The following is a 27,864-nucleotide window of genomic DNA, read 5'->3' on the forward strand; positions in this document are numbered from 1 at the left end:
TCACAGCCAGAGCTGCTTTGCAGAACAGCATTAAAATGATCAAAAGCTGGCTCCACTGTGCACTTTTAAGAAAATAAAATGTAGCATTTTACTTACACTTCCTTTCTGAAAAATTTTATGAATCTTTAAGCACATGGCAGATAACAGCTAAGAAAACTCATTAAGCCAAGTCACTTTTGGTCTTAACAAAAATGAAGTTAGGAAATTTGAGCTTCCTCAGACAATCCGTATTTTAAAATGCAACTTTTAAAGAGAAAATACCTTTTAGCTATGTGACAGAATCTATAATTACATTGCTTCTATTTTACCTAACTGAAACAACCAACCAAGCCTCAAATGTCCCTTTAAAATGACTTCATTTTCCTTCATAGAAGGAAAGCAGATTAAATAATCTGAATGTGGAGTGCCTAGAGTTTAAGTTTAAATCAAGTGTGATGATATAAAAGGTGAAATACTTTTGTTCTCCTAGTAAATACAGTATAATTATAAAAATGGAGTAACTGCTTTACATAGTAATCCTCAAGTAACAGTTCCTGACTTGCAATTCTTATGGAAAATAAGGCACAGCTCCCTAAAATTTATAGTGCCTACAAAGGATACAGACAAGTAACCCTGTAAGTGATTTTTTAAGTTTTATAGTTTTTCAAGTTTTTATAATTTTTTAAGACTAGAAATAGGGTGTTACTACAGTTTTGCTAATGAGTCATATTCAGTATTCAACTGAGAAATCTGGCTGCCAGGCTATATGTCATAACCTTAGGAAGCTCTCACTGGGTGTATGCAGATCCTCACAATCCCTGGAATTTTGGGGAAGGACCCACCCTTCACCAGTTTCATCAACGTGGCCTTAAACTGGTTGTGTATCCACCCATTGCTATCTTTGGTTTTTAACTAGGATTGCTAATGGTTTACTATCAGCATCAGTTCAGTCTGTTGTGAGGTTCTCTTGATTAGCCCTCCTTTTTACAGTAAATAACGTCTATGCAAAGTATGTTTTGCTAACAATTTTCCAGTATCTTGTTATGGCTTCAATATGAATCATACATACACTTACTGCTCAAGTGATTATATATATATATCCTCCCTCAAGTGTGCTTCTACTATGGCTTTTCGTTATGATTACTGAATTTTTTTCCCCACAAAAAACAGAATTGGGTGAGGTAGAGGGGATGTGGGACTCTTCCCTCAACCTAACTTGGATGCAGTCAGAGAAGTTTGTGAGCCACTTGTTTTCAGTGACAAAGGAAGATTATTCAACTTTAATAAAAAGATGTAGGGGGAAAAAAAAAAAGTCACCACACACAACCAAAAGGAAATATTTGGAAAGCCAAAGAGAGCACTGAGGTTACCCCAGGTATGTGGTTCCCAGACTGGCAACCTCAGCTCACGGATATTTAAGGTCCCACCCTAGACCAACTAAAATAGAAATTTTGGGGTGGGGTGGCGCTGGGCAATATATTTTAACAACCCCGTTTCCAGGTGATTCTGGTGCATGTGAAAGTTTGAGAACCATTGTGCTAGCTTATACAGCTGATACCGAAAATAAATCATGGTTCTCAAATGATTACAAACATTGTGTTCTTGAAGGAAGCAAAGGGAATGATTCTTTAATTTAAAAATAGATAAGCCTTAGTAAGTATAGTATGCCTTTCCCTCTTCATTGCTTTACACTATAAAGTCTACCCCAGGCAGAGTTCCATTACTTCTGGTTTTCACAAGAGAAATGAAATAAGGATGCTTAAAAGTCACATATACACACTATTAAATATCTCGGCTACCTTAGAAAGCTTAGGTAATTTAGGGTAGCACAACACATTTCATAGAAGCTCAGCAGACAATCATGAATTAAATAAAATAAATTCAGTTGGGTGTGTAAGTGAAGTCCAAAATGCTAAAAGAAATTCAGCTTAAAAAATAATCCCTGTGGGAGATCCAGTCTTCCACAGGGGTTATTTTTCTAACTATTTTGCTGTCATTTGCAAACTTTATCCTCATTTAAGGCAGATACCATGTTCTTCATGAGGTGTACAGGAAGTAATATGTATGCATACAATTGTACCTGTATGGCAGTTGGGTGGGTTTTATAGACTGTAAAATAAAACGCTGACAGTCTAATACACCCGTGATACTTGTTTTTAAGGAGTTTCCTAAGTATATCCAGTCACTAAATACCACAGTCTAAACGGAAGTAATTTCTCTAAGGATTCATTCACCTTTGTGACAGACCAATTACAGCAAAACTTGTACCAATCTTTATCTTCAAACATCCATTTATCCTGCTTAAAGTTTCTATAAGGTGAACAAACTTCCACAATATCAGTTTTTTCAACTGTATTTCTGAATTACTGTATGAAAAACCTAAACTTCTGATTTGTAAATCAAGGATCATGTCATGTCTCCAATAAATCATTGTTACATTTGGAATAAAATTCAAACTCCTTAACACATTATTGACCATAGGCAGAAACTATGCCTGTGGCCAGTGGTTTGTTATGTACGTGAATACTGAAACGTCTCTGGTCAATACCGTTCAGATAATCAAAGACATATTTAATACATCTCTGGTTAGTAAGCTGTCAGCATGGCATACCAGTCTCCATTGTTTAGCCTTTGCTGGTCTCTCCTTCCTGATCCTGATGCCTGCCTTGTTGCAATTCAGGAACATGTCAAACCCTCCCCACCTTCAGAGCTCGGCCACACATGGCTCTTCCTTCCAGACTCTTTCAGGTCTCAGCATAAACTTAGTCTTTTCAGGAAGGCCTGGCCACTCTATCTCAATGGATGTACTTTGTCATTCCCTGCTCCCATTCATTTCCTTCATAGCCCTTCCAGAATTTATATTCATTATTGGTTTTTACTCTGTGTTTCCACCCCCAACCCACTGGATGATAAGTTATAGGAGGGTAGGACTGGAGTTGGATTTGCTCACTAGTATCTACCTAGTACAGTGTCTGACATAGAACAGGTGATCAGGAAATAGGACTGAACAAATAAAGTGACAAAATACAGTCTTTAAAGAAAAGAGACAAGAGTCTGAGTCTATCTCTATGCTTCCATAAACAGTAACAGACATAGTCCTAAATCGTACTGAAGTCTCCTACATTCTTAAATTCTTCAGAGCTCATCTGGGGACAGTTATCAGAGGGATACCTACTCTTACACCCTTGATTGAAGAACAGTCCTCCTCCAACTGAGAAGGCGGTATTTCAGGGCCAAATAGCCCTTATGAGAGTCCACAGCAGCTACGCTCACGTCTAAGATTACCTGCCTATTCCCTTCAGATGTATTACTGTCTCTGAAGGAAGAGGCTCAAAAGAGTTGATATATTTATATATGTATTAACAAGGGGAAAGGTTTCTTAGTAACCTTTGAAGTGTATGACTTTTTCCTCTTTGAGCCTGCTTTTTCACTCTTTCTTTTGCCTTTTCCATCTTCCTCTACTCTGTCGCCTTCTTCCTCACTGCTTGCATCAGCAGTATTCCCGCCTTCTCCCTCGGTTTCTGAAGAGCTCTGCTGCTGAATTGCCTAGGAAAAAAAATAAAATATTAGCTAATTACATTTTGAAAAATAGCAAAGATTGTAGACTGCAAAAACAATCATTCTATTTTAATTAGAAAAAGTTCAGCTTACTCTAGATTTTCAAAATAAAGGGCTGTCAACTTCAATTTTCCAGTGACCACTTGACATGAACCCTCTTAGAGTAACAGAATTACAGGCATACCTGGGAGATATTTTAGGTTCAGTTCCAGACCACCACAATAAAGCAAATATCACAAAAAGGCAAGTCACATGAATTTTTTGGTTCCTCAATGCATATAAAAATTATGCTTATACCATACTGTAGTCTATTAAGTTTATAGTAGCATTATGTCTAAAAAAACTATGTATATACCTTAAAGATATTTTACTGCTAAAAAATGCTAATCATCATCTGAGCCTTCAGTGGGTCCTAACCTTTTCGCTGATGGAGGGTCAGTCACATAGATGGCTACTGACCGATCAGTGTGGTGGTTGAAGGTTGGAGTGGCTCTGGCAACTTAAAGTAAGACAACGACATCGCAGTATCAGGTGACTCTGCCTCTTACGAATGAGTTCTCTGTAGCAGGCAACGCTGTTTGACAGCATTTTAGCCACCACAGAATTTTTTTCAAAACTGGAGTCAGTCCTCTCAAACCTTGTCACTGCTCTATCAACTAAGTTTATGTAATATTCTGAATCCTTTGTTGTCACATCAACAGCCTTCACAACATCTTTACCAGGAATAGCTTTCATCTCAAGAAACGACACTCTTTGTTCATCCGTAAGAAGCAATTCCTTATCCATTCAAGTTTTAACAGCAGATTGCAACAGTGAAATTATATCTCCAGGCTCTGCTTCTAACTCTAATTCTCTTGCCATTGCCACCGCATCTGCAGTTACTTCCTCCAGTGAAGTCTTGAAGCCCTCTAAGTCATCCAGGAGGGTTGGAATCCACTTCTTTCAGATTCCTCTTAATGTTGATAGTCTGACCTCTTCCTTTGAATCATAAATGTTGTTAATGGCATTTAGAATGGTGAATCCTTTCTAGAAGGTTTTCAATCAACTTTTCCCCATGTCTGTAAGAGGAGACACCAACTATGGCCACTATAGCTTTATAAGATGTATTTCTTAGATAATAAGACTTTAAAGTCTAAATTCCTCCTTGATCCATGGACTGCAGATGGATATGGTGTTAGCAGGCAGGAAAACAACACTCATCTCATGGTACATCTCTATCAGAGCTTGTGGGTGGCCTGATGCACTGTCAATAAGCAGGAATATTTTCAAAGGAATCTTTTTTTCTGAGCAGTAGTTCTCAAGAGTGGCCTTAAAAATATTCAGTAAAGCATGTGGTTAGTACATGGTGCTGTCATCTAGGTTTTGGTGTTCCATTTATAAAACACAGGCAGAGTAGATTCAGCACGATCTTTAAAGACTCTAGGATTTCCAGAATGGTCAATGAGCCGTGGCTTCAACTTAAAGCCACCAGCTGAATTAGCCTCTAACAAGAGTTAGGCTATCTTTTGAAGCTAAGTCAGCAGAAGAAGTCTCTTCTCTAGCTATGGAAGTCCTAGGGGGCACCTTCCGATAGAAGGCTGTGTCATTTACACCAAAAAATCTGTTGTTTAGTGTAGCCACCTTCATGAAGCACCTTAGCCAGAGCTTCTGGATCACCTGCTGCAGCTTCTGTATCAGCTCTTGCTGCTTCACTTTGCACTTTTATGTTATAGAAACAGCTTTTTCCTTAAGCCTCTGGCACCAACCTCTACTAGCTTCACACTTTTCATCTACAGCCTCCTCACCCCTCTCAGCCTTCACAAAATTGAAGAGTTAGGCCTTGCTCTGGATTAGGCTCTGGCTGAAGGGAATCTTGTGACTGGTTTAATCTTCAATCCAGACCACTCAAACCTTCTCCATAGCAGCAATAAGGCTGTTTCACTTTCTTATTATTCATGCATTCACCAGAGTGGTACTCTTAATTTCTTTCAAGAACATTTTCTTTGCATTCACAACTTGGCTAACTGTTTGGCTCCAAGAGGCCTAGCTTTAGGCCCATGCCAGTTTCCCACATGACTTCCTTAGTTTCTAAGGTGAATCATTTCTAGCTTTTGATTAAAAGTGAAAGACTTGACTCTTCCTTTCACCTGAATACTTAGATGCCACTGCAGGGTCATTAACTGGCCTAACTTCAATACTGTGTCTCACAGGGTGGCTGAAGGAGAGGGAGGGAGACAGGGGAACGGCTGATCAGTGGAGCACTCAGAACACACACAACATGAACACATACACATCAATTAAGTTCATGTCTTATATGGGTGGGGTTTGTGGCATCCCAAAACAGTTATTATGGTAATATCAAAGATCATTGGATACTATTAACAAATAGAAGAATAATGAAAAAGTTTGAAATACTGAGAGAATTACCAAAACACGAAGCCAAGACACAAGGTGAGCAAGGGCTGGTGGAAAAACAAGGTCAACAGACTTGCTCAAAGCAGGGTTGCCACAAACCTTCGATTTGTAAAAAATGCACTGTCTGTGAAGTACAACATAGCAACATATGCCTGAACATTTAATCCAAAGTGCGACTGGAGCAAGACAGAATTCTGACTTCAGATTGGTGGTGGGTAATTGTTAATACAAAGTACACACAAGAAACATTGAAAAAAGAGTTAAAATTAAAAAATGAGATACAGCAAGTGATATAGCAAGTGTCACCTGGTATCCAGTAAACTTTACTCCTGGGTTATTTTCTATTTCCCACAATCCTTCATTAAATCCTTTCCGTTTGTTTGATTTTCCAAACTTGTCTTTGTATTCCTTGTAAGGGAAGAGGTCTTTGGGACCTAGAAAAGCACTGCAGAGACACATCAGAAAGAGATTTGACATCTGACCTTCAAATGTAAGGTATTTTTAATATCAACTCAGGTGTCAGAGCATATCTTAGTATATAAATTATAAGTATGTATAAACTCTCTGAGTTAGGCACATATCACAAGATGTTTTGCACACATAATTCAAGGTAGAAAAAAATGGACAGCTAGGTATACAGGCCAGCAACGCTGACTGTGTTGCTTTGATTTTAAATTACTAATTTTTTTTTTGTTTTGAAATTGATTTTTAGTTAAACAAGTAGTTTTAAGGATGTCTACTTTGACCACTTAAATCATCTTACACTAAGACTTATATATGCTAATCTTTCATAGGTAAGGGGTGTAAAAACATAAACACTGGAGTAAAAAATGATTCTAACTCTATATGCCACATTAGTATATTTATTATTTCTATAAATTAAAAAATCATTAGTGTTTAATGAGGCATTAGACAAGAAAAAAATTAGAAGTGGCAAACTAGATAGAATCGTCCAATTTAAACCTAATCTTAAATTAGTCATAATTATGAAAAGAAAATGAGAATAAATCCTGAGGCTGGCCTAGAGATCCGAGCATTTAAACTAAAGTCTTCAGCATTACTGTCTATGACATTAATCTGGCAGATGACACAGTGGGGCCCACCGCCTGGCTGAGATGCATTTCAAACCGAGACTCATTTATTCACAATTTACTGAACATCTCTAAAGTGTCAGCTGTTCTAGAGGTGCTCGGCGTTCTTCAGGGAACAAAAAGATGAACATCTCTGCCCTCATAGAGCATACATTCTAGTAGCAAGAGTAGGAATCTAGACAATAGAAAAGATAAATAAAATATAGTACCATGTGCTAAAAATAAATAAATCTATTGATGATGCAGAGAAAGGGGATAGTAAGGACTGGGGTGGATTTTAACAGTTTTAGAAATACAGATCAAGAGGGAAGGCCTCACTGAAAAGGGAACATCCAAGAACTGAAGAGGGTGAAGAAGGGACCCATGTGGTTATTTGGGGAAGAGGAGAGCAAGTTGAAGGAAGAGCAAGTATAAAAGGCCCTGAGGTGGAAGAATGCCTACTGTGTCTGGAGTGAAATGAGTGAAGAGAGAGTCGTGAGACGAGGTCAGAAAGGTACCAGTATGGGCGCACGATCGTGTTGGGGCTTTGAGGCCACTACAAAGGCTTTGAGTCAGATGGGAAGCCATTAACGGTTCTGAGTGTGACAATTTGTGTTTTAAAAGGGTCACTCTGGCTGTGCTGAAAACACACTGAAGGTCTGGGTACTAGGGCAGAAGTGGAGAGACTAATTAGAGGTTACTGAAGTAACAATGGTGACTAGGACCAGGGTGTTGGTGAGAGGTGGCTGGATTCTGAATTCACTCTCCAGGAAGAGCCAAGGTGATTTGTTGATGAGTCGCATATGGCATGTGAGAGGGTGGAACTGAGGCTATCTCCAATGATATGGGCTTCCCAGGTGGCTCAGTGGTAAGAATCCACCTGCCAATGCAGGTGATGCAGGAGATGCAGGGTCGATCTCTGGGTCGGGAAGATCTCCTGGCGAAGGAAATGGCAACCCAGTCCAGTATTCTTGCCTGGGAAATCTCAGGGACAGAGGAACATGGTGGGCTACAGTCCATGGGCTCAAAAAGAGTCGGACATGACTGAGCACGCACACACACCTGCCAAGGATACAGACTGAGAAATTAGAAGAATGGACTTAATATACTGAAACGCAAGATTTTTGAGAGAACAAGATTTGAAGGTGACACGTTCAGTTCTGGATGTTAAATCTGAAAACCTAGTTAGATATCCCAGTGAAGATGTCAAGTAGGCAACTGGGCAGGTGATCTGGAATTTAGGAAAAACGTCTGTGCTAGAGGTGTGTATTTGGAATTTATCAGCAGAAGTGATATTGAAAGCTTTGAGACAATGGGTTAACAGTTTACTGTTGATTTTATAAATTCCATTTTCTGACTGGATCTTAGTACTGGTCCCTTCCTTACACTGCCCAGCTGATCAAGAATTCAAGTTGATAAAATTACCCAAGCATGCTTTCTGACCCCAATCACCATATCTTCTTTGGTTGTTCAACTTTAACTGTTCAGCATGATTGCATTTCACTGCATCCAGAGATAGTTTATTAGGTTATTGGACATTTTAATCAAACTGAGCATGAGAAGGACATGTGACTTTGGGTCTGGTGATTTCACTTGCAGAGCAATTTGACATGAATTATTAGACTACAGCTTTTGACCTTTCTCCAGTTGTCCTTGACTCTAGGTATAGGAATTAACTGTGGGCTAAGCTGCCTGAGGTTCATGTCAGCTATTGATGCTAACCAGAGCTTGTCTGTACTTTATGCCACAGGAGCCAGGGTTAATGATTCAACTGGCCATGTGAGCTATTGCCAGAAAGAGGGACATTGATTGAACGAGCTATTCTAAAACAAATTCTTATTTTTGATAGATGATCTCGGGTTTTTCTGGTTTACAGATAATTCCGCAAATCAAATCTCCTTTCAATTGGTTAACTTTGCTGTATGTTTTATAAATTTTAAAGGGTAGACCAGAAAATAAAATTGTTCAAAGTAATATGCTCTAAGAATGTTATTTTTTTTTTCCTGGCAAAGGCTGCCTTAAGAATTATCCAGACTAAAACTACAGGGGTAGAGTTATATGTGGCAGAAGAAATTTGGGCTCCAATCTCCTGTCTGTCTGAGCAACAGATTCACAGCCATGTTCCAAGAATTCTGGCTCTGCCTGGGGGGTGCTCCTGCTGATAGTTTTCTTGTTAAATTCCTCGCTTTTCACATACTTTCCCCCCGCTGCATTTATTTCATTGAATCAATTTCAATTCATTCAATGGCTATTTTTGAAAACACCTGCCATAAGCCAGGCACTGTGCACAGCACTGTGTATACAGGGCTTAGCAACATTCACATAATCTCTGCCTTCATAGAGAGACTGAGTATTAGGCACTTGCCAGGCATATAATCTCAGGTTCAAGGACACCCAATACCTAGTAAATGATCAGCTGAAACAATCTTGTAACAATTTTTCTGAAGTTCACTGTCCTCTAGATGTTTTAAAATCTACTCCTGGATGATCAAACCAGCAGAAAATTCACAAATGGACTGTAACACACTGCTCCTTGGTAGAAATGCTTTTACTGAATTGAGACTTGGAATTATGCCACTGACTTATATTAAGGATGCTACAAGAAAGAGCTCCATAAAACCCTTCATACTGTTCCCTGGAATGATTCTGTTACATTTATTAGCAATATACCAGGTGGCAAGCTCTTAAAGGGCAATTTGTATTTCAAGTGCCTCAAAGAATACCCAGAAAATATTTACTAAGTCAATGAAAGTCATCACATAATATGAGTAAATGGGTGACTTTGGTGTATATAGTGGGAATATAACAATCTTGCTTATTAAATTGTCTTGTTCTAGATATAACAATCAGATCACTTAGAATTAAGTCCTAAAGGAAAAGCAAAATAATGTATGGACACAAAACAGAGTTAGGAATGAGGAAAATACAAAAATAGGTATCACAAAGCCCTGAGCACTTATTACTTTGGTAAAACATTTATTTCTAAGCCTCTAGCAACCTCTTCAAGGAGAAAAACGTGTTAAGTTGCATTGTCCACAAGTGTCTATTAGATAAAAACAAAACAAAGAAAAGAAAAGAAAAGAAAAGAAAACTAACCTCTTGAAAGAAAACATAAATGTTTCTCAGATGAAGACAAGCAAGAACTATGACTTAAAGGGCCCTCTCCTGGCTAACTCTCTCTCGTAGGAGAATAAGGAAGATGTAAGGGTGCTAGAGACAGCAAAGTAAGGAGAAGTTCATGCCTGGCTCTGCTAACATTCACATAAACATAGGGACGACCCTGACTTTGAAGACTTACAAGATTTCATCACAGTTTTTAGCTTTTGCTCCCATTTGCAACTCCTATTCCATCTGTGTCCTTGTTGTAAACAACCATACGTGTTCTCAGTGTGTCAAGGTTGCCTACTGTTCCCTAGTACCCATGGCCATCTTCTTCCTTTTAATGGATTACTCCTCCCAATTTGTTTCCCAACAGGGCTGCCTCGCTAGAGACCATGTTTCCAGCTTCCTTACAGCTTGATATGGCCTGATGACTGACCAAGTTCTTGCCACTGGAATAAACAAAAGTATAAGTGACATATTCAATTTCCCTGTCATTTCCTTACCTCTTCTCTCTCCGCCTTCCCTCTATCTGGAAGATGCATGGGCGCTGCTGAGCCAGTTTTTGCTTTTTTGTTCCTTTTTCAAAATAAGCAGACAAGACCAATACCCCCATGGAATGGCAGAACAACACAACAGAAGAAACCTGGGTCCCTGGAACAGAGCTGACTACCCACCTTGATGTATCTGCCTCTCTCTGGTTGTTTCAAAAAAAAAAAAATAGTAAACTCCTATATTATTTGAGACACTGTATTTTCAGTTTCCTTTATTCAACAGTTTAACCTGTACTAAGTGACCAACAGAATTATAAAAACTTACAAAGGTGGTATGTTTCCTTCAGAGACTGACAAACTGTGAAGAGGCCTGAGAAACTGTGAAATATGAATGGAAGACATATGTTTCTAGCAGGGAAACATACACGAGCTACAAGAGAAATGACTGGAAATGCTAAGGAAGCCACCCTAGGACTGAGAAGTATCCTAAAAGAAACTTCTGGGTCATGCCCAACATTTAAGCAGAAACAAATGACATTCAAAAGCAAAATAAATGAAAAATCTTGACATTAAGAAAAGATATATTAGCTTTGTAATTTTATATAAGTGGTTATAATGATTTTAAAAGCATATAAAATAATATACAGTGATTGTTTAACAACATATGTCATCTAGCAGAATCAAATCAGAACTGTTGAAAATTTATGTTGTTTTGTTGACTTACGTTTCATGGGTGCCAAAAAAGAAGATAGGGTATTTATTGGCTGGAGGCTTCACAGCTCCCTCTGGGAGTTCATCGATCTGTTAAAAATAAAATCAGGTTAAATAGCATAAACACGAACAAACACTGTCATGATAATTTATTGCTATTTTCAAAATAAAATTACTCTAATAAAAATCCCAGTCATTTTTCTTTTCCCTGAACCTTATTAAAATGATTCTAGAGGTCATATTGACACATCATATGGAGAGTAACTCTGTGAACTGATGGTAACCATTATGGCAACACATAATCAGGAGCCAAAACTACTCACTTCCTTCAGCTCAATAGAATTACACTTGGGAATCTGTCCTGGTGAAGTAATACAAGAGAATAACAAAGAAACAAAAAAGATGCACTTTGGGGGGATAGCAGCAAATTTTTACACATACACACACACTCCCTAGAAACATAAACATTACAAAATAGGAGAATTATGGAAAATTAACAAAATATTATATAGTGGCTAAAAGGTATCTCTTGCCTGGACTACTACAAGTAGTAGTAGTCTTGTAGTCTACTACAAGACTCTCCCCACAAGCTGAAGTTGGAACCATGTTTTTAAAAGCATATTCAATTGCGTCAAATCGTTTAACAGCTTCTCAGAGCTGTGCACCTGAAACCTCTGAGACTTTTTAAAAGTAAAGATCATCAGTCTTCCCCAGATCCATCAATTCTTACATAACAGCTGAGTTTGAGAACTTCCAAACTCTTTAGAATGCTACATATAGACCCATTATTTCCTAGAATGTTTCAAGAAGTGGTCCTTGACTTCTAAATCTCCATCTGCAACCCCCACCTTTCTTTTGAACTCCAGGCTTGAATTTATAAATACCTTCAAACCATTTTTATTTATAGGTCCTGCAAGCAGCTTAAAATTAAGACAAGGCTATGAATAGGAGAAGAGACATACTTGTAGTTTATAGAGCAAGGAAAAGTGTCTGGTATCCAGTGTCTTGAAGAAATCTAAGGCCTTCTTAACTAACATATGGCAACAGCCTGAAGATTACTAAATATCACAACTTCATCTCTGAACTGAATGAACCATGTGTCACAGAACAGATGTTCTGGCGTACTGAGAGAAGATGGACTTTGAGTCTGGAAATGTGTAATAAAGTCTGGCTTCTGACTTAAACTGATATAGAAAACATCACTTAATATTAGACTTTCACATCTGCAAAATGAGATGGTTGTACTAGGTAACCTCTAGGTTTCCTTCAAGTCCTGAAATCCCATGCCTTGTCTAGAACTGAACTAATTTTCTCTGAATTTGTTTTGTTTCCTGTCTCATGGATTGGCATACTCAGTTACCAAGAAAGAAACCTTTATCTTTTTATTATTTCCTCAAGCACTATGTTCAGTTTTTCATCAACTTCTCCAATTTGGCTCCTGAAATGTCTCCAAATTGCATACCATTCCCATTACTAAATTTAGTTCCCTAAAAAAGTTCTCATGATCTTTTGACAAGGCCACAGCAGCCTTTCAAATTATCTCCTTGTCTCTTAGGCTTGCCCGTTACCTACTATACAGTGTTGGTCACTAAACTGTGTCCGACTCTTTGTGACCCCATGGACTGTAGCCCGCCAGGCTCCTCTGTCTATAGAATTCTCCAGGGAAGAATACTGGAGTAGGTTGCCATTCCCTTCTCCAGGGGATTTTCCTGATCTAGGGATCGAATCTGGGTCTCCTGCATCACTGGCAGATTCTTTACCATCTGAGCCACTAAGGAAGCCGACTTACTATACAACTTCTGTGTAAACCTTGTATATGTTACATTTCAATACACTACCGTGTAAGGACAATTTAAAATGAATAATTTCATTCTGAATAAAACTCAATATATTTTCAGTTTTATATATATACACACACACATATATTATTGTGGTAAAAAAGACCTAGCATAAAATTTTCCATATTACCCATTTTTAAACTTATAGTTCAGTAACGTTAAGAATATTCACACTGCTATGATACAGATCTCCAGAAAGTGAACATATTTTAAAGAACAAAAACCAGAAATATGGAAATGCATATATTTATGTATGTGGGGGCACTGAATTGCTAGCTGACAAAACACTATCACATCAGGTTTTTTCCCACTCCTGTGAGAAAACTGAAAGTGAATCTTTTTAAAAAATCTTTTAAAACTTTTCTTTCACATAAGACATAACTTGTGATTGAACTCTTCCTCTGCTGTAATGTTATATAACTAACATCTACTGTAGAAGCTACAAACTCTTAAGCCCATGTCCAGCCTGAAGAAATGCTTTGTTTGGCTCATACAGTGTTTTAAAAATACTGAATTAGTTGTCAACACTTTAATACTGGAAGATTCATTATTAAAATCCAGACTAATAGCTTCTGTGGAAAAAATACTGAAGATAGGGCTGAATAACACTAAGCCTGATTCCCACAAGGCAACAATCAGCTGAAGATGATCGACAGCTGCCTGCAGACAAGGTCTGCTCTCTCAGGTGTAACCTGTCTACCTTTCTCCAGGTGATCCTTTAGATGCCTGCTTCCCTTACTTACATGACTTGCTTGGCCTCTGAATATCTGAGTTCATGCCTCCTGTGATAAACAGTGTCAAGACAGCGGCTTTATCATCACTCTGGTTCCCTCAAAAAGGTGTTAAAAGTTGACATGCACTCACTGTATTTTATTGAGAGTCTTTGTTCTGAAAATTACGCATTGACAGTTTTGGAATTATACTGAGCTGTTCAAGTGGATATACCTTCTTGATCTAATTAAAGAGTGCACCTCTGAGGCACTGGTTTTTGTGTTTGTTTTGGCTTCTAGAGTGAATACTCAGTGGCAACAGAACTTTATCTTCAGTTGTTCTTGTTCAGTCACTAAGTTGTGTCTGACTCTTTGCAACCCCATGGACATAGCACGCCAGGCTTCCTTGTCCTTCACCATCTCCTGGAGTTTACTCAAACTCATGTCCATTGAGTCAGTGATGCCATCCACCCATCTCGTCCTCTGTCACCCCCTTCTCCTCCTGCCCTCAGTCTTACCCAGCATCAGGGTTTTTCTCAATGAGTTGGCTCTTCACATTAGGTGGCCAAAGTACCAGAGCTTCTGTTTTTCTACTGTTTCTGCTTTCCTGAATTTTATTTTCACTTTTATTTCTGGTTCTTGGCTATGTTCAGTTCTGATTCTGGTTTGCACATAGCCAGTGTTATTCCCCCATAATAGGAGGCTGGGGATCTAGTTTCTTTTGGGTATGACAGGGCAAATAATCTGGTACAACAGTCTTCTGGTTTGTAGAAGAATAAGTCCTGCTTTGACTGGAAAGAAGAAAGCCCTTTGAGATCCAGATCAGTTAGTGTATGAATTTAGTGCATCCTTTAACCTGCAGCTGAAGCTGTAGACCTGAAGCTGAGGCCTCTGTGTGTGTCTATACTCGAAAGAGTCTTTACCCTTCCTTGCATGAGTTTGAAAGATTTTCCTTTTTCTAGGAAGGGTATTAACAAATTAGATATAAATTTCTTAAAACGAAAGAGTTTTGTTTTTATTGAGTTATAGATACTAATAAGATTACAAAAATCTAATATAAAGGAACATAACAATCCTCAAGAAATTAAAAAAGTGAACGTAGAGTACTTCTTGTTATTGTTCTTTGTTTGTCTGCTCTGCTCACTGCAGAGACACTTCGGGGAGGTCAGGCAGAAACTGAGACTGTCCCTTGGGCCCGAGGAGGTGGGGCCTGGAGGGAGGGGCCTCATGTTTCCTAGGAAACTTGTTCTCCAAGTCTCATCTCTGGGCCCTCGCCATCAATACCACCTGAGGACTCAGGAGAAATACGACTTCTCAGTCCACAACCCAGGCCAACTGACTCAGACACCTTGCGGGTTAGGCCCAAGAATCAGTGTTTTAAGAACTTCCAGCTACGCACACTTGGGTGCATGCGTTCTTTCAGACTACATTTTTCTCTGGAATATATGCCCGAGAGTGGGACTAGGGTCACATGGCAGCTCTATGTTTAGACCTTTAAGGAGCCTTCATACTGTTCTCCAGAGGGGCTGCACCAAATCATATTCCCACCAAAAGTGAAGAGGGGCTCCCTAGCTGTTTCAGATGTTAATGATAAGACATTCCACCCTCCTGCTGGGGGTCCTCAAGATGAGCCACCTTTGTTTCCTATGATTAACTAAGTCTGCTTAAATCTGCAGCAGTTTTGCACTGAGACTTCAAAATTGCATCAGTGCACATTTATTTGCCTAATACTTTAAAAAAATGTATAAAATGTACATAAAATTCTCAATCTTTTAAAGGAGTGCTGCTGCTGCTGCTGCTAAGTCACTTCAGTCATGTCCGACTCTATGCAACCCCAGAGACGACACCCCACCAGGCTCCCCCGTCCCTGGGATTCTCCAGGCAAGAACACTGGAGTGGGTTGCCATTTCCTTCTCCACTATATTAAATGTGGTGGCCTCTTAAGGGAAAACACCCTTCTCACAAGAATATTTTTATACATGAATCCAAATTTAAGTAATCAAAGTGAATCTTTGAACAAATCAGACTGGTTTACAATTCTGGTTTAAAAACAACTATTTGTCTTTATCTGGATTTAATCATTGCAGAGTGTAACATAAGTAAATAAAAAAATAATAAAATTGGGGTTTCTCATGAAGATACTAATTTACCTCTGAACTTAAAAGAGTCTACTGATAAGCTAGTATTACTTCCATATAATGTTTAGGAGTAAGGAAAATGTAAACTTAAATTACAATTCTGACAAACTTTCCTGTATCAACAGTAATTATATTCTGTGGGATGTTAAGATCAAACACAGTTTCCAATGGTAAACTTTAAGACCTTGGACTAATAACTAAATTAATTAAAGGATAATCTCTGCATCTTTGAATAATTCCTAAGATAGAATGCTGAAACGACTGGTCAGCAAGTATGACCAGCAACTGCATGCTCAGTTGCTCAGCCATGTCCAACTTTGTGACCCCATGGGCTGTGGCATACCAGGCTTCTCTGTCCATGGGGTTTTCCAATCAAGAATACTGGAGTGGGTTGCCATGCCCTCCTTCAGGGGATCTGCCCAACCCAGGGATCGAACCTATACCTCTTATGTCTCCTGAATTGGCAGGCAGGTTCTAGTGCCACGTGGGAAGCCTTCAGTAAGTGTAGTTTTAACAAATATATGACTTTTAACTTTTAAATGTACTGGAAAGGATATATGTATTATGTGTATCCATGAGCTTTTCTGGTTTGTTAAAACACGTGTATGTGACAAATTTCTCAGCTTCTCTGTGAAATAGGAGTTACTTTGGTTAAATTATAATATGGAGATTGAGACTATACTAAGAGCAACAGTGACAAGAAGTAGAACCATGTATGCAAAGGTAATGAATGGCATAAGCTCTTGTTTATTAATGGGAAAAGGTTAGTCCTGTACTTGAAGTTAAGTATCTAGGTTGTACCATACTGTGAAAGAGGACAAATCTGGATACTGAAAGCTGTAGATTTGTAAAAAGGGAAATTTACTTGCCCTGGACAACAATAACTGCAAATAATAGTATAAAAATATGCAATGAAATGTTAAAATTTTGCCAAAGCTGGCTCAGTTTTGATGGATTTACTTGTAATATTAAAAAGTAAAAGCTTATAAATCCATTAATGTCATGTACTTATTAATATAAAACCAGAATTTGGTTTTCTCTGTTAAAATAACAAATTGGTCTTGGAATACTCTATCTGTTTGTAATAACATATGGCAAAAGGTTATTCTCTACCTCCTGAATACTCTGCATAGACAGTCATATCTCACTAGAGTAACTTCCTGGACTTTGTGCTCTTTCCTACCCTTAAATTTTGCTTAAAAAAAAAAAACCAAAAAACACAATAGAAGTTCCTTGCAAAAGAGTTAAAGTTCTTAAAAAAAAAAAGGAGGGTCATAATCTTCAATGCTACTTTATTTAAAACATTATGTTGTTACTATGACTAAGTCATTATTCATTACCCTCAGATATCTAATCTCCAGTCTTAATCAAGCTATGCAGTTTGATAATTCTGTGATGCTACTGAGTTCATAGCACTCACTGGGAAACAAATAATTTAGTTCAGACTGTGGTATAAGACTGCAAATTCAATATTATGTGCTGCCTCAACATTCTGTAACACTGGGATGGTTCTGAATGGCCTACCCACAACTTCTCTTCCTCATTCTGCTCTGTGGACAAGGTCCCTTGGTCAAAAAATCCTCCTCATCTGAGGGACCAAGCACAGTTTCTTTCTATCCGTAAGTAGCAGGTTTTGGTTCCCTTCTAGCCTCCGAATTTTTCAAACAAGACAATCACACCCTCCTGTGGGAACCCCACTCTCTTGATACTACAAAACCTGCCTCCCATTGCCCCAGCTGCTTCTGAGAGCAACCTTTAGGTCGCCTTGCATGGCATGCAGTGTCTTCCTCCTCTGGGAGTGAGTTTACGGAATTAATAAATAGTTGGCTATCTTACCTGTCCAGTGTTTTGTGTGAGCCATTACCAAAAACATATGTGGGGAACTGTCTGTCATCAATAGATTGAATAGGAAGTGATCCAAATACAAATAGGCACCAACATCAGGGGAATCTCATCAGAATGCTGGAGTAAGAGGTTCCACACAGTGGTACCTTAGAGGTTTCAGGTACTATAGGAGTCCAGATGGTAGTTGGGGGTGGGGTTGAATGGAGGATGAGAAGTCTTGAAGTCCAGAGGGCTAGGCAAAGATACCAAGATCCCTCCCTTGGCAGTGTCTCTTCTCTCAGAAAAGCTCATGATGCATTCATGCATTTACTTTGTTCAAATGTCTACTCACATAGCACTGCATCAGAAGATTTCCCCCTTACAACCCAACTTAAAATAGTACCTCTTACCCTGTCATTCTCTATTCTTTTATTCTGCTTTATTTTTATTATAAGAATTCCCCTGACATCGAGTATCTGTTGTATCTTCACCTTAGAATATAATCTCTGTGAGAGGGAAACTTGGTTTTGTTCACCACAATAGCTCTACTGCCTAAAGCAGCGCCTGATGCTGGGTGGGAGCATAATAAATATTCCTCGAGGACCAAGATTTCCTTACTCACTCAGGATCTGAGGAAGCCCTACCTACACTTGCACACAGAGAGAATCAGTAACCCTGACTGTGAAGGAGAAGAGAACTGTACATCACAGAACACTTTCAATAACATTACTAAGAAAAACTATTTTAAGGTTATAGTATAAAGGAATCTCTATGCTTAAGAAAAGAAAACGAGTACAAACAACTTGTCTCCTTGAATATGTCAGTAAGAAGAACTGTGGGGGCCAGCTGACTAAGAATGTGGAGAAATAAAAAGACCATTTTACCTATCAAAGTTTATGAAGTGAGTTTAAATTACAGAGGGGAAAAAAAGCTTGTGATCTTATTATAAAATGGTTTCAGGTAAAGAGAAGTCTACAAACAAGTCAACAAATTCACTGTAGGGGAAGAAAGCACAGTATGGAAAAAGGAAATGTGTACAAGAGGACAGGAAGAGAATTTTAAAAATTTGAGTATATTAGAATTAACAAACAGGTAATTGATCATCTTAATATCTGAAAATAATACTTTCTTAGAAGGACCTCAAGCATGATAAGGAAATAACTTGCAATATAACAGTTCAAAAAATCTGTTGAAAACCAGTCCCTAATTATCTTCAAGAATATAAAACCATTACTTGTTAGTTGACAGAGTGATCTCACACTAAAAGACAATTTGCTTTTCACTCCATAAAACTTTGAAAAACCTTGCCATTTTCATCTTTTAAAAATTTCAAGTAATTTTGAGAGGTCACAATATACTTAGAACGCAGTGCTTTTACTGTAGGCTTTATGTAGGGGGCAGGCCAGATGACTTATTGAGGTGCCATGTTGGTATGTGACATTTGCGGATTCTGAAGGAGCATACATGGGGCATTAATACATTTCACAGTGCACCTGCAGAGAGCCACCTGGACAACTGGAAGAACTCAGGCTGAACAATAAAGAGCGAGGGATGTGGCTTATGATCTTCATATAAGATCTTTATCTGTAGCACCAGATCCTTTTTAAAAAAAATTATAGCAATCATATTTTAAATGAAATGTCTGGCTCATTTCCCCCAACCTACCCTCAGTTTTTTAAGCAACTGTCCACATAGGTTCAATTTTGAAGAGGTATAAAATACACTTTTAGGGTTTACTTTCACTTTTATTGAATAAAATTAATATATAGTGAAATATACTGATCCTAAATGTAAATCTAATGAGATTCTGATACATGCATATGCCCATATAAGCAGCCCCTAATCAAGTATGGAACATTTAAGTTGTCTCAGAACGTTTTCTCAGCTTCTCTACCGGTTACTTTCTGTCTACCAAGACAACTATTTTCCTGATTTCTGTCATCATAGACCAATTTCGCTTGTTTCTGAACTTATAAGTTTTAAAAAAACAATAGCAAGAAGTCTTTGGTCATTGGCTTCTTTTCTCAATGTCTTTTTGAGATAAATTCATATTATATTAGTAATATCATTCCTACATCATTCTTTTATATTGCCAAATAGTATTCTACAGCATCTGTTCTCCAATGTAATGATGGACATTTGTACTGTTTCCAGTTCTGACTACTGTGAATGAAACTGCTATAATTATTCTTGTGACTTTTTGAGGGTAATATATGCTTTTCATTTTTTTGGATCCTAGGAGAAGGATTATTGGGCAATAGTATAGGTGTATGTTTAACAACCTAAGAAACTTCCACACTGTTTCCCAAAATGGTTATATTATTTTATAACCCCTTGAACAATACATGAGTTCCAGCTGCTCTGCACCCTAACCCACATTTAGTGTGGCCAGTCCTTTTTAATTTTAGGCATTCTGATAGATATGAAGTGGTATTTATCTTTTAACACATCAAATGGTCACAGTGCTTTACACATTTACCCAAGAGAAATGAAAGTGAAATGAAAGAGAAAGAGCAATGCAAGTTCACACAAAGATTTGTATAAGGATCTATATGGCAGCTTTACTCAGAATGGTGAAAATCTGGAATAGCGCAGATATCCATCAACATGAGAATGGTTTAACAAACTGTAGTAATATTCTTACAAGCGAATATTATTCTGTAATAAAAAGTACTAATCACACAATAACATGGATGAATCTCAAAAACATTATGGTAAATGACAGAAACATACATAAAAGCATAATACTGGAATACAGCATAAATAGAATATTACATGATTCCATTTACATGAATTTTCAGAAAAGAAAAAGCTAGTTTATGATAAAAAAAACAAACCCTGAACAGTGATTACCTCTGGGGGAAGGTGGGAATGGTGTGACTGATGGAAACAGGCGTAAGATAATTTTCTGGGGGGGATGGTGTATTTCATATCTTGATAGGGGTTTGGGTTTTACAGGTGTATAAATTTGTCGTAATGCATCAAATGGAACACTTAAGATTTATGCATTTCACTGTAAGTGACTTTTTAACTCAAAAATGTAAATAAACATTAAATCCTACTTAATTACATGCATGCTAAAGTATTTAGGAATAAAACATAATAATGTACACAAATTAATTTAAAATATATAAAAGTAAGATAAACGGGTGATGGATGGATAGAAATGTTTTAGAATAAAATAAAATGTTATAAAATAAAATGTTAAATGTAGATTCCAGGTGGTGGGGGTATGATGCCCACTTTTTATATCAACTTTCTTTATATTTCAAAAATTTTGTAATATTTTGGTAAAAAGAGGCGGAGAGAGGAGAGAGGATAATGAAGGTATAACAAGTTGGTTAAAACCTTGTTTTTAAAATATGATCAACTAATATTGTTTGGACAATAAATCAGTATGAGACAGGAAACTGCTGTACTTTCTTATATGCCAAGGGTTTTAAAACTGTGTACGTACTTTAGCTAAAAACAATTGAATTTAAAGAAGAAGTTTTAATCGAATAATGCCATTTGCAGCTACAAGGATGGACCTAGAGATTATCATACTAAGTGAAATAAGTCAGGCAGAGAAAGATATCACATGGTATCTCATATATGTGGAATCTGTAAAACAAAGATAATTTGAGCTTTTTAAAAAAATTTACAAAACAGAAAAAGACTACAGACATTGAAAACAAATTTATGGTTACCTACCAAAGGGAGAAAGGTAGGGAAGAGATAAATTAGAATTAGCGATTAACAGATACGCACTACTATATAGAAAATGGATAAATAATAAGGATCTCTGGTATAGCACAGGGAATGATAGTATCCTGTAACCACCTATAATGGAAAAGAATTTGGGAAAGTATATATATCTGAATCATTTTGCTGTATACCTGAAATTAACACCATATCAACTATAATCAACTATATTCCAATTAAAATATTTTTTAAAAGTTTTAAAAACCACCAAATTGTCAATTAGAGATTGCACTTCCACCAATAATGTGTCTCTAAATCCCTGCATCTTTACTAATAATGGAGAAGATCTATTTATCTTATCTAATCTCCCGTGTGACAAATGGGGTTTTAATTTGCACTTTCTTAATTACAGATGATGCTCAGTATCTTTTCATATGCTAAAAGTTATTTGTATTATATTTCTATAAACTCCTTATTCATACCCATTTTTCTACTGGGTTGTTGTCTACTTTTGTTATTGATCATTAAAAGCTCATTTTGTCTATCTATCTGGTAGTCCTTTTCTTACCATTTGTTACATGTATTCTACCCATTTATCATATGTCTTGATTTCATCTGCAACATTTTTTTGCTAGCAGAAATTCTTAATTTTTATATAGTAAAAACTATTAATCATTTCCTTTGGCTTATGGGTTTGTATTACGCTTAAAAGGTCTTTGCTATTCCAAGATTACCCCAAAATTCTCCAATATTTCTTTTGTGACTTCACCCTTTGCAAAAGGATTCCATGAATTTTTTTTGTAAGCTAGAAATGTGCCTAACAATGAGTGTAGGGAAGTGAACACCCACCCCACATAAACAAGTACTAGGACTATAAACTGCTACAAACATTTAAGAAGCTGATATGATTGCATATGTTATAAAATGAAAACATACATACCACATGGCCTAACAATTTCACTTTTAGGAACCAATCTATCCTACAGAAATAAGAACACAAGTGAGTATACAAAGTTAAACAAACCAACATGTTCACTGAGGTTCTCCTGCCAAAGAAGAAACAATTAGCAGGACATCAATCAGTATGCTGCTGCTGCTGCTGCTAAGTCGCTTCAGTCGTGTCCGACTCTGTGCCACCCATAGACGGCAGCCCACCAGGCTTCCCCGTCCCTGGGATTCTCCTGGCAAGAACACTGGAGTGGGTTGCCATTTCCTTCTCCAATGCATGAAAGTGAAAAGTGAAAGTGAAGACGCTCAGTTGTGTCCAACTCCTAGTGACCCCATGGACTGCAGCCTACCAGGCTCCTCTGTCCATGGGATTTTCCAGGCAAGAGTACTGGAGTGGGGTGCCATTGCCTTCTCTGATCAATCAGTATAGGAATGGTTAAGTCAGTTACGGTACAGTCAGGCTCTGGCACATCCATAGCCAAGATCATATGTGTTGACTTGGAAAGCTAGCAGTATATCAAGGACAAGAGCAAGGAGCATGATGCAGAATAAAAATGGTAACTACATAAACCATGCATGCATGTGAATGCGTATACAAGTGGAGTAAAACATGAGGAAGGGTGCATACCAAACTATCAGTACTAGTTACCTCAATGGAATAGGCATGGTAGTGCTATAAAACTATATTTCTTCTGTAATTAGAAATAAACAAAAATATTATTTTTTAAGAGTAATTCAATAAAAATATTGATGCTCAGAGCATGCACGATCAAGTCTGATTTAAAAAAAATAATTGCAGAATGGAATTTCTATTAGGTAAAGAGCAAATGGATAATTAAACTTCCAGACTCTGCTGAGGACGACTTTTTCTTTAAACAGTCAGCCTCTCTGGACCAATGATAATCTTGTGTGTGTGTTCAGTTGTGTCAGACTGTTTGTGACCCCATGAACTGTAGCCCACCAGGTTCCTCTGTCCATAGGATTTCCCAGGCAAGAATACTGGGGTGGGTTGCCATTTCCTTCTCCAGGGGATCTTCCTGACCCAGGGATTAAACCTGAGTCTCTTTTGTCTCCTGCATTGGCAGGTGGGTTCTTTACCACTAGCACTGCCTGGGAAGCCCCAATGAGAACTTTCTCTCATTAGATACAGAGGCACCCTTTCCCACTGCAAAGGTGGTCTGGAGTGAGTCTCCAGTTTTAAACCTGGTCTGAATTTCAAAGGATACTATAATTGTAGAATTTCAGCCTTTCCTTTCCCATTCCCCTAGAACAGAATCTTAGCTGGTCTTCCTCTAGCTAAGTTCCCTTAATTATAAGCAAAATTTCCTACAGAACATTTTAATGGGGAGAGAATTCCCTGTTTTACTCATATCCTCCAAACCCTGTCTTCTCCATCAAAAAAATAAAAGAAAATAATTTTAAACTAAATACAGATACCTATGAATCCAATTCACAGTATCTGTACCAATTTGGGCACATCTTTTACTTTTGGTGTCAATTCACTAAGGTTTATGTTGTCAACAAAATGATATATAATATCTGCTTTTCTCCCTTAAATTTTATTTTATATGATACAAATCACTGCCACTTCTTGCTTTATTCAAATATGATTCTTCTCAATTTGGGGCTAATTATTGTCTTCTACTATTTTGTGTTAGATTGGTCTCTTATAAACATTGCATTACTTTATTGATACAAATGGAGACCATTTATGTTTGTAATATAATGTCTGGCTTTTTATGCTTCTGTTTTTTCTCTTCAAGTTTACTTTTATTACATGAATTATAACTCAAATACCTAATTTTTAATTTAAAAAGTACTTCTGATATTTCAAGAACACTATTAAAATAATATTTAACCAATAATATTAAGATGATATTTATCTATTTTAATTTGAAAAAAAAAAAAAAAAGGTATTTAGTGTTCTCTTGTCTCTTCTTCCCTTTCCCAATCTTTATTAATCTTTCCTCCGTCTTTTCTCTATTATGTTTTACTGTCTGGTCTACTAAATTAGCTGCTAATCACTTTTCTTGTTATAATGACTGTAACTGTCCAAGGCAGACACCTTCAATGAAGGAGTAGGAAGAAGGCAAATCACATATAAAACAGGATATACACTACCCGAGTGTCAGTTTCAGTTGAAGATGCAAGACATAGATAATACATTCAAAATGAGGTGAGTAATCACCATGCCAGACTCACAAAGAATGTGGGCAAAGAACCTTGTAAACTTTAGCTTCAGCACAGTAAGAAAACAAAACAAAACAAAACAAAGAAAGGCTGGAGAAGTCAAGAAAAGAGGTGGAGATTAGGAGAGGATTTTTGGAAAAAGCTTTTTTACCCCAAGTGCCTTGACCTAGGGAAAGAAGTTTCAACAAGACCCTTGGAGATCTTACGATAAATCTTCTAGAGCTTGGGTGTCACAGGAGACTGGTGTTTGACTCAAGTTTGAGAAAGACTGAGGGAGACTACAGAACTTCCTGGCGAGCCCCTCTGATGGCAGAATGAAATGGTTGATGACTGCACTGAGACTGGTGTGCACTCCAAGAGTTCCTTGTGGTAAGAATACAGGTCTTCCATGGACCATTAGGTAGAGACAGTATGAGAGATGTCTTAAATCCTATCCAAGAGGGCCATCTGGAGGTGAGGGGACCACAGCAAGAAGAAGGTGGAAATGTACCGTGACAAACCCAGGGTGGAGGAACTGGACTAAGTGACTGTTCACAGGAGATATTAATACATTTGCCTGTATCAAGAGATGTGAAGATGAGATAATCCCAGGATTACTGGTGGTAGGCTGCTTCTAAATCAGTTCCTAGTAATCCCCATTTCCTGGTATTCATGGCCCTGTATAATCCCCTTTTTGAGTGTGGACTAGATCTAGTTACTTAGTTCCAATGAATGGAACATGGCACAAGAGATGGGACGTCATTTCCAAGACCATGTTACAAAAGTCAATCACTTCCAGCTTGCTGACTCTTGCCCTCTTGGTTTCTTGCTCTGAGGAAGCTGGCTGCTGTATCTTGAGTTGCTCTCTGGAGAAGCCCATGTGGCAAGGAATCTAGGGATGGCTCTGGCCAACAGCTCATGAAGAAATAAGGCCAATAACTCACAAGGAACTGAAGCCTGCCAACAACTACTGGAATGAGCTTGGAAGCAAATCCACTCCCTAGACAAGCCTAATGACTGTGATAGATACAGAGGCAGAGGGTCCAGGTAAGTCACACCTAGATTCCTGATCCACAGAAACTTTAATGTTCACTGTTGTAAACCAGTAAGTTTTTGAGTAATTTGTTATGTAGCCAAAGGTAAAACAGAATAGCTCTGAAGAAAGCACAAAAGAATTCATGAACAAAAAGAATCAGCTCTAAAATGTTACCCAGGCCAGAAAGCACCAACACCAGCTCATAATAATAAGAACTGTCCTATCACCTTCTATCCCATTTCAATCCTAGAGGGCTGAAGAATGTTGGATAAGCAGTCAATATACTAGGTAAGGTCAACAAAATTAGTTGACCCCTCCTCTTACTAGAGTACACCAACCTTTAGGAGGCACAAGCTTCTTTGGAAGGAAGAAAATTTGGCTTTTTTTTTTTTTTTTTTATCTTTAAAAGCCCTGTTAATTTTTTTTAAATTTTATTTTATTTTTAAACTTTACAATATTGTATTGGTTTTGCCAAATTTGGCTTTAAATAACGTTTGAAGTTTCAAATAATTATATAGAATTGACCACATTAATTCTTGTATTTAGTCTGCTTCTGTACTAGGACTGCTTTGAGGACTTCTCGTTAGCAGAGAGTGATCATCTAAAGGGACAGGAGCAATGTGAGTATAACAGAATGGGTATGGACAGAGTAGAGGCAAAACAGTTTCAAAAAAGTGAAATGAGGACCAAAAGAAGAGTAGCTTAATCATAGGGAGAAATAACAAGTGGGGGCAGGTCAAGATGAGTAATAAATGTAGAAAAATGGTATAGATGATCTTATCTGCATAGCAAAAACAGACACAGACATAGAGAACAAACATGGACCAAGCAGGAAAGGGGGGAAGTGAGATGAATCGGGAGAGTGGGATTGACATATACACACTACTATGTATATAACAGATAACTAATGAGAACCTCCTGTATAGCACAGGGAACTCTACTAGTGCTCTGAGGTGACCTAAACGGGAAGGAAATGAAAAAAGCAGAGATATATGTACATATATAGCTGATTCATTTTGCTGTACAGCAGAAACTGACACTGCAGTGTCAAGCAATTATACTCCAATAAAAATAAAACAATACATTTTAAAAAGAGGAAAAAAAGATGAGAACTAAGTAATGCATGAAGACGAGACAAAAGAAAACCAGCTAGGCCAGAATCCAACATTTTGTAAATGTCAGTTTCCAAACCAACAGGTCTCCACAGTGCTCTGAGAAGTTTGCATTACTAATGAGAGTCATGATATCTGCTTCAATTTTAAAAATCAACAGATATAATAATTTAAATACTTTCTGTCTACAACTGAACAGTATGAGAGTCCCTCCATATCTACTGAGCGAGTATGTGTAGCAAAAGTAGACAAGAGTGTTCATGATTCAAACATTCAGTTAGGTTTACCCCTCAACTGAACACAGCTAGCTGCTTCTGGATTTGATCACTGACCTGTTCTAATTTTGAGTATCATATTATTTAGTTTATTCCCCAAAAATGGTTGGTTAAGACAGCAAAAGAAATATGGATGTTGAAGCAGAATTTAGTGAAGAGCACAAAGTGATAATAATCTTATGTTTATTTCAAAATTATCTTTATTCTATCTGAAAACTGAATTTATCTGATCAATATCAAGGTTCTCCATCTGAACCAGCATCGAAGAGGGAAAAAAAATGATGGCAAGTACATTCTAGTTCAGCATTTTATTTTTAAAAAATAATTACATTTTAGATGATCATTTTGGTGACTATCTTTTCATGTCTTTTATATTCATGCACATATATTTTGGGCTCCCCTGGTGGCTCAGATGGTAAAGAATCTGCCTGCAATGCAGGGCAGACCCAGGATTGATCCCTCGGTCGGGAAGATCCCCTGGAGAAGGGAATGGCTACCCATTCCAGTATTCTTGCCTGGAAAATCCCAGGAGGAGCCTGGCGGGCTACCGTCCATGTGTTCACAAATAGTTGGACATGACTGAGTGACTAACACTTTCACTTTTCACATATATTTTACATAAATGGGATATGTCACAAAAGCTGTTTTATCATGGAGATCCTTTTTTTCTTTTAAATAGAGATGTGTATGTGTATGTTAGTTTATTGAGTGGTAGGTAAGAAGAAGTTTACCTCTACAACTACCTCAGATCTATTTATCCCCAGGTCATAATTACAGTTGGAACCTCCATGTCCATGGTTCCTCATCTGCTGATTCAGTCAACCA

The 27,864-nt window shown here is 37.7% G+C and overlaps 2 protein-coding genes across 2 annotated transcripts in view; one reads left to right on the forward strand and one right to left on the reverse strand.

Annotated features, from left to right (window-relative positions):
* Positions 1-11,290, forward strand: part of TM6SF1 (transmembrane 6 superfamily member 1) — a 56,078-nt gene extending 44,788 nt beyond the window's left edge. The window contains exon 10 of the mRNA XM_006076584.3: positions 10,477-11,290. Within this exon, the coding sequence (XP_006076646.1) occupies positions 10,477-10,521 (45 nt within the window). The 3' untranslated portion in view covers positions 10,522-11,290. The remainder of the gene's footprint in view (positions 1-10,476) is intronic.
* The window catches only part of HDGFL3 (HDGF like 3), a 76,194-nt gene that overhangs the window by 14,201 nt on the left and 34,129 nt on the right, over positions 1-27,864 (reverse strand). Inside the window, exons 2-4 of the mRNA XM_006076586.3 lie at positions 11,319-11,395; positions 6,238-6,376; positions 3,367-3,525 (exon numbers count right to left, since the gene is read on the reverse strand). Of these exons, the coding sequence (XP_006076648.1) occupies positions 3,367-3,525; positions 6,238-6,376; positions 11,319-11,395 (375 nt within the window). The remainder of the gene's footprint in view (positions 1-3,366; positions 3,526-6,237; positions 6,377-11,318; positions 11,396-27,864) is intronic.

Source organism: Bubalus bubalis, chromosome 20 (assembly GCF_019923935.1).
Source record: "Bubalus bubalis isolate 160015118507 breed Murrah chromosome 20, NDDB_SH_1, whole genome shotgun sequence".
Lineage (NCBI taxonomy): Eukaryota > Metazoa > Chordata > Mammalia > Artiodactyla > Bovidae > Bubalus > Bubalus bubalis.